Source organism: Oppia nitens, unplaced genomic scaffold (genome assembly GCF_028296485.1).
Source record: "Oppia nitens isolate AA-2021 unplaced genomic scaffold, nextdenovo-longstitch-racon4-pilon3 scaffold29_pilon_pilon_pilon, whole genome shotgun sequence".
Taxonomy (NCBI): domain Eukaryota; kingdom Metazoa; phylum Arthropoda; class Arachnida; order Sarcoptiformes; family Oppiidae; genus Oppia; species Oppia nitens.
Window position 1 is genome coordinate 638,999 of NW_026533209.1, and position 7,868 is coordinate 646,866.

General features: G+C 31.4%; 2 protein-coding genes across 2 annotated transcripts; one reads left to right on the forward strand and one right to left on the reverse strand.

Moving 5' to 3' along the window:
• Positions 1-863: 863 nt before the first annotated feature.
• On the forward strand, positions 864-2,967 carry LOC128954838 (zinc finger protein 39-like). Its single transcript, XM_054300441.1, has 3 exons — positions 864-1,474; positions 1,534-2,139; positions 2,204-2,967. The coding sequence occupies exons 1-3, from the start codon at positions 1,084-1,086 to the stop codon at positions 2,794-2,796; spliced, it is 1,590 nt and encodes a 529-aa protein (XP_054156416.1). The 5' UTR covers positions 864-1,083; the 3' UTR covers positions 2,797-2,967.
• Positions 2,968-3,986: 1,019 nt separating this feature from the next.
• On the reverse strand, positions 3,987-5,500 carry LOC128954848 (F-box/SPRY domain-containing protein 1-like). Its single transcript, XM_054300450.1, has 3 exons — positions 4,859-5,500; positions 4,675-4,754; positions 3,987-4,586 (listed from the first exon to the last, which is right to left on the reverse strand). The coding sequence occupies exons 1-3, from the start codon at positions 5,325-5,327 to the stop codon at positions 4,224-4,226; spliced, it is 912 nt and encodes a 303-aa protein (XP_054156425.1). The 5' UTR covers positions 5,328-5,500; the 3' UTR covers positions 3,987-4,223.
• Positions 5,501-7,868: the final 2,368 nt, after the last annotated feature.

Genomic DNA, 7,868 nt, shown 5'->3' on the forward strand with positions numbered 1-7,868 from the left:
TAAAAATGAATGAATAAATAAATATATATTCTCTAAGTTATGAAAATAACACAAAAATAGTTACTCCCTCTCTCTCTCTCTCTCTCTCTCTCTCTCTCTCTCTCTCTCTCTCTCTCTCTCTCTCTCTCTCTCTCTCTCTCTCTCTCTCTCTCTCTCTCTCTCTCTCTTTCTAGAAATATATATATATATATATATTAATATTCATTATTTTAATAAATTTTAGTAATAAATTTTAGTAGTATCTTAAATAAAATTAACTAAAAATTATTAATTGTTTGTTAACCAATAAAATAAATTTAAAAAAAACATTTTAGTTACAAAATTATTAGTTTAAGGATAAATATAAAATAATAAGTTTTAATTGCATGGATGTATTTCTTGCTATTATTATTATTAATTTTAATAAAAATTTTTAACTAACTACTACTACAGTACTACTAAATAGTAGAAATTACAACAAATATTATTAAACAACAAAAATATTGTAACAAATTTTTTTTGTCATAAATAAATAAATAATTTTTTTTGACTACTTTTTTAATTATATTGCAAAAAATCAATGCATATTAAATTTGTTTATTAAATCAAATAAATTAATAAATAAATCAATTAAATTATTCATTTATTTTGTGACAATAGTTACAAATTATTATTATATTAAAATAAAAACTTTATATATGATATTAAATAATTTATATTTAAATATTCACCAAAAAAAATAGCAGTGAAATAGCAGTACAGTTAATACCAACAACAAAACAAAACATAGTTTATGTTATGCATTGTGTTTACACTACACTATAATATTAATACATAGACATACATAACGAGTAATACATATCAAACTGTATTATACAATAGTAGGCATTCATAGCATTCAATTCAATCATTCATAAAAAAAAAATAAAACATTCAATCATTACATTAGAGTCTATTGTGTTGTCAACTAATCAATTGATTAGTTAGTATTAAACAGTATATGATATAAGATATACAGTGATTGTAATCAATCAATCACTACTACTCCAACACATAGTATCGGGTGTCCACTATAGTGGCCACACACACACAAAACAGGCGTTAATGACCGCTACCGTGGCTACAGTCGTGGCTGGCCAGCAATCATCAACATCGACGTCGTCATCGTCATCATCATCATCATCGGTGGTCAATAACAACATCAACAACGATATGCTATCGGAGTTGAGACTAGAAAACAGCCGTCTGTACGATGACCTATGTCTGGAGCAACAACTGAATCAACTATTGGACGCCATTCGTAACTATTCGCTAATATTGATCAACAGCTGCCACTGTAATCCCAATCAAGAAATCTGGGAAAAGTTGAACCAATTGAACAACGAATATAAGTGTCTGAGGACACGAAAACTTGCCGACGATGGCGGCGGCGGCAGTGACCAACACAGCGGCGGTGGAGGAGGAGGAGGAGGAGGATCTGATCATACATTCGGTGGTAAGATATGATTAGATGAGTGTATTTTTGTGACATTTTAATAACCAATTTATAACCAGATATATTGTGTAACACGAGTGGTGGTGGCGGCGGCGGCAAACAACCGCACAACACCACAGTTGGTCTTATGGCCACCGATCCGGTCACCCGACAGACGACAACGGCGGCGGCGGCATCAATGGTAACCTGTGTGGACTGTCAGCAACAGTTCGATTCGGTGGTCGATCTGGACGTTCACCGCACAGCTGTCCACAAGACAAGTGTTCATCAGCCGTGTGTCTGCCAGGAGTGTCATCAGATGCTGGACAGCGAAGAACTATTATCCATACATTTGATTCAGAATCACTTTGTCTGCGACATCAAAACCGAAGACTCTAACGAAGACAAATCCGAGACACTGTACGCTAATAGTGCAACAGTGGCCGTCATCGATGCCTATCATAATCAACATCATCATCATAATCATCACCACCACCAACAACAACAACACCACCAGAATATGCCATTCCCGGCGCACACTACAGGTGTCGGGGCCGGCGGTAGCAGTGGTTACGATCCGACCAGCGGTGAACGTATACCAGAAAATCGTAGCGCATTTCTTAGTCAATTGAATCTTGTGTCGAGTCTCGACCAAAACAACAGGAATAGTTGCGGCGAAAATTATGGTATGAATGGTTTAATAAAAAATATAAATGATTTAAATTATCCTCTCATTTGATTTGGGATCAGGTATGCGTCGGCTAAGAGATAGGCCACCAAAGAAGGTAGCCATACGTAGGTCAAGCAATACTACGACAACCCGAAGATTGATAAATGTCGGCACAAATAATGGTTTGTTTGGCGGCGACAACAATCGTGACATTATTCCTGAGTTCAAATGCGACGAATGTGTACCGAATCAATGGTTTAATCACGAAAGGGAACTGGAGAAGCATATGAACAAACAGCACAAAAAGTTGAAACCGTTTGCCTGTAATGTCTGTACCGATACGTTCTTTGCCCGACTGTCCCTACTCTATCATATGTCCCAAAAACATAAGATACTGGCCTTCGAGTGCCAGTATTGCGATTACAAAACCCGTACCAAACATCATCTGACTCAGCATATGGTTCGCCATTCGGATGTCCGGCCGTACGAGTGTAGTGTCAAAGGTTGCGAACTCAAGTTCAAACGCAAAGATATGCTTACCAGACACGAGGCCTGCCATAAAAAGCGAGGACGAAGTAGACCGTCGAAGAATCGAAACAACAACAACAACAATGCCGCCGACGGACTACTTGTTGGCCATTCATCTCATCAAAGAATCGACATAATTGTCTAGAAAATAGTCTATAAAATTACCGGTAATATCGTTGTTGTTGTTGGAACTATTAGAGATACCTATCGGTAACTGGCCGTTATTTTCCGACTTACCGGTATAAACAATAGTTTACCTCATTATATAAACACAAAATATTAATTAATTAAAATTATTAACTATTTATATATTTAATTGTTATTATTATTATTATTATTGTTTCCTGTATTAACCCAATTAATAACTATTAAATGTTTATGCTTAGTATATAATCTGTATTATTAACAAAAAAAACATTATATATACGGTTATTATTATTTACGGTATTATTATTATTATTAACAAATTGTTAAAAAAAAAATCTGTCAATAATAGATTCAATATTATAATAATAATTTATATATCAATTAAATGACTTGTTATACAGTATACAGTATATATAACACTATATTACCACTCACTATAAGTTTATAAATTGTAAAATATTAATATTCATTAATAAATTCATTAATTAACTAATTGATTATTTCTCTATGCAATATATTACATCTATTGAATTATTATATCTAAAATAATTATTATTTTAATTTTTTTTTTAAATAAGAGAAATAAAATATATGTTTAATACCTGTAGTCATGTACCGTAGTATCAATTATTTAAATTATCAGTAATTATTAATACACTAACTAACAAAGTTATAATATTTAGTTTAAAAAAACAATTTTAATTACCTGCAGATAAATATTTTTTAAAAATAATTATTTGTTTTTAAATGTAAATATCTTATAATTATCGATTCCTGTAATAAAATATAATTTTAGGATAAAATTTTCAAAAATAATCATACAAAGTTAATTCAAATAAAATTATCAATTTATTATTTATAAATTATTAAAATTTATTTCAGACATTTTATCCAAAAAAAAATTTCAATTACCGGTTTATTTTAATGAGTATCACAAATAAAAAATCAATTGTACCGTAAGTATAACATAGAGTATATCTTATATAAATGACTTATAAATCAATGACTAGACGTTACATTAAAATAAATAAATAAAACATTAAATAAATTAATTAAACAATTATCCCATATTACATAAATATAGGATATTAAATAAATTAAAAAATCACAAATATAACATAAAATAATTACCGTATATTAATTATTATATAATTACCGGTAAGTTATGAGATGCTAATTATGTTACCGTAAATATAATGCAAAAGAGTATTACAACAAAATTGTTTTATACTGTATTATACTGATAATTATATTACCAAATAATGTACAATAAAGATAGTGGTATAGAAATTGTCAATTCAATCAAATTGAATATTACCGGTAAAATCTATAGAGACCCAGAGAGTACTATAAAATTTTTAGTAACTACCGGTGCTTAGATGTGTATGACTAGGTTTTGAGGTGTGTGTGTGTGTATTGTATGTGCTAACCGTCGTAGGGATAGCCGAGATAAACCATTGATACTTCGGTATTGCCGTAGACAGCACTTACCGACGGATAGAGCGGTTTGTTGGGCAGTCCGCGAAAGGCGACACCAAGAAACTCGTAGTTGCGTTCAAAAGACAGTGTCGAATCGTCGCAGTCGAGTATCACCCGAAGTCGTTCGCCAGTTTGATATTTGGGCGCATTGTTCAGCAACGGATAGTTGCCGTGACAGTCGCCGTTGTGTATGAGATTGTTGTCGACAAGATTCCAGCCCCAACTGTCCGCATTGGAGCCCAACAGTGCCACATAGCCGGCACTCTGGACGGGAGCGTCTTTGGTGGCAATGCCTACGACGGCCACTGTCTGTATTCGCGGAGAAAATTAAACGGTTGACTATTGATTCGGGAGTAGTGGGGGGGGGAAAGTAAATGTTTAAGTATACGATACATACCCCGAGCGGTCCCTCCCACCAGACCTCCCAACTGTGTCGGCCAACCAGAAAACCGGCTTTGCCTTTGGCCGCATCGGTACCTATAAGACAACAACAACAACAACAAAAATCAATAAATACATAATTGTCACTACAATTTGATGACCACAACACCTAAACAACTACAGTAGTGGACAATACATACTCTGGGCGACAGGATTTCGGTGAAGTGTAAAACCGTTTGGTTTGATATAGACATTACGCGAACAGTCGTTTGAATCCCAGGCATAGAAATAGGCCCGCAGTTTGGCCTTATATGATGACAGCGATGATAAAACATCGCTTTTCAGTATCTGTTTGGATAGTTTGTTCAGACAGTGAACCCGCCAGACATCCGACCGATCGTCACGTATGGTTTGATACCATTTACGGCAGACCAACATACAGGACAATAGATCCCGTTGGGGAACGTGCGAGAAGATCAACTCGTAGACATTGCCGGGCAAATAATCCCAGCGGACAGCGGTAACGGTTGCGGCAGAGGTTACCGATGACTGTGTTGACGGTGACGGCGATACAGTCGACGTAGTAGTAGTGGTCAGTGTGGCAACCGATGGCGCCGATGCGGTTACCGGCGATACACAGCTGTCGATGGCGTACAGAGTCATCATCATTAGCGGCGGCGKCGGCGGTGACCAACAACTTCGGTAAAATCGGTAAACATCTCGTGCGGGTCGCGGGTCTATCTGTGACCAGTCATTACATTGTTATTATGTGTTTCATTCAGTCAATCAATGAAAACAAATGTTTTTTGTTTTTGTTTGTAAATCCAATACAAACAATACTATCGAATAAATAATAGATTTTTATTTTAAAAATAAATAAATATTAAAAACAATAATAACAACAAAAATAGCAGTTATTATCAATACTGTACTGTAATAATCAATAAAAACAATCAATATATTACGTCAAGTATAATATTATCCCCCATTTTTTATAGATATTACTAATAAACTGTATAATACTTTATATATAATATATATGAAATGCAATGAAAATTCAAACGTAATTTATGGACCAAAAAAATACTATTATAACCGATAAAAAAGTCATATCATATGGCATTTAAAAGACAACTAAATAAAACATTTCTAATGTAATGTTAATACAGTATTACAACAAATTGTATTATATATGATAGTAATAAACAGTACATTAAAAATCAATGCAACAATAAATGCATTACAATGTGTTGTTAAATAAATTTTTTTCAAAAAAAATGATAATTAGTATTAAATAATAAATTAAATAATAATTATTATTACATATATATGTGTGGTTAGGTGTGTCCATRAAATAAATTAGTGATTAACTAACTAAACATTAACTATATATTAATATACATATCTGTATAACACGTGTGTGTGTGTGTATACAGTATAGCATCGGAAACAAACCAAACACCGACAGCAAAATACTGTATTAAAAAAAAAATGGTAATAAAATTTTTGCTAACATTCGGCGCCGGTATCTATACAGGTGTATACCTGAGCCAGAACTATGATGTACCAAATGTTTGGGAACCCCGGGAACTGTTTGATCGGACAAAAGGTTTTCTTAACCGAAATGAACGACAAGTATCGCAAAACTGATACTACAGACAGTAGTAGTAGTAGTAATAATAAAACGGACAAATAGTTTTGGTCGGCAGTGGGGGTGTGGGGAGGGGGTAGTCGTGTTTCCGATAATGACTGTCCTTACGCCCTTTCCCCCCCCCTCCCGTGTGGACGGATTTTGTGTTCTTGTTTGTGGAAAACCAAATATGATATTTTATTTTTTTTTGATGATATTATTAATTATTTAATTAAAATACTGTAATACAAACAAACTTCAAACTAAATTTTAGTTTTTTTTAATTATTGTAAATTATATGATAATGATAATAATAATATTTTTTTAGTAATTTATACTAGTATAATTTTAAATACCATATTATTATTTCTAATTTATAGTAAATACTGTAAAAAAAATTTTAGATAATCTAGTACTTTTTTTAAAAAAAAATAAATAAATTTAATGTAAAAATTTAGGGTAATTACTTAAATGTAAAGTATATTTATGAAATAATATTGTAATAAATTATATATCACACAATATGTATTAGTCAAGTATACCTAATAAAAATTGATAAATTTTATGTATATATATATATATAATATTAATATAGATAATAATTAAATTCAGTTTATAATCTAAGTTAAATAAAAAATTATAAATTTATTAATAAAATATTATTAGTAATAATAATTTATTATTAATAAAATATTATTAGTAATAATAATTTATTACTATTAATTTGTTTCAAAGTTTATGTTTTGTTTTTTCAATAAACTTATTATTATCGTAATATTTATAATTTAAACTTATTATTATTATTGTAGGCTAATCCGGAGTTTACGCACATTAAAAAAAATTGATTTTTTTCAACAGATAATAGTTAATTATGACCTAAAAAACATATATCCATCAAAATTATTAAACCTAAAACCTAATAAAACCTAACCTAAATAAGCTCTCATAACATAATTCTACACTAATTATAAATAAATTAATATTAAACAAACATAAAGCGCGTGAACAAAATTAACATTTATAATATTGCTAATAAAATAGTATTGTTGTAATTTCTTTATAATACTTTTAAAAACAACTAGTTGTCCACGCGGAACATATAACCATCTAATTTTATAGAATTTATAAATTAATTGAACCACAATAATAATGATTTTTAAACATAAATCCAATATATGAATGTTATTTAACGTGACAAACACTGATTAATAACCCCAGTACTATATAGATTAGGTTAGGTTACCATTGAAAATTATGTTATAGCGGTTATATATATATATAAGGTTAGGTAACGGACAAACACTATTCCGTAACCCAAGTACTGTATAAATTAGGTTAGGTTACCATTGAAAATTAGGTTAGGTTGCGGTTCGAACACCAGGTTAGGTAACGGACAAACACTGATTCTGTAACCCAAGTACTGTATAAATTAGGATAGGTTAATTGAAAATTAGGTTATTATTTCGTAACCCAAGTACTGTATAAATTAAGGTTACCATTGAAAATTAGGTTAGGTTTCGAACACCAGGTTTAACGCGAGAAACACTGATTCCGTATCCCCAGTACTATATAGATTAGGT

Excerpts from the sequence above, each read along its gene's own strand:
- LOC128954838 (XM_054300441.1), top strand. The coding sequence starts at position 1,084 with ATGACCGCTACCGTGGCTACAGTCGTGGCTGGCCAGCAATCATCAACA. Across the intron at positions 1,475-1,533 it reads ATCTGATCATACATTCGGTG|ATATATTGTGTAACACGAGT; the intron begins GTAAGATATGAT and ends ATTTATAACCAG. Across the intron at positions 2,140-2,203 it reads TAGTTGCGGCGAAAATTATG|GTATGCGTCGGCTAAGAGAT; the intron begins GTATGAATGGTT and ends ATTTGGGATCAG.
- LOC128954848 (XM_054300450.1), bottom strand. The coding sequence starts at position 5,327 with ATGATGATGACTCTGTACGCCATCGACAGCTGTGTATCGCCGGTAACC. Across the intron at positions 4,755-4,858 it reads CCGAAATCCTGTCGCCCAGA|GTACCGATGCGGCCAAAGGC; the intron begins GTATGTATTGTC and ends GTTGTCTTATAG. Across the intron at positions 4,587-4,674 it reads GGTGGGAGGGACCGCTCGGG|ACAGTGGCCGTCGTAGGCAT; the intron begins GTATGTATCGTA and ends CCGCGAATACAG.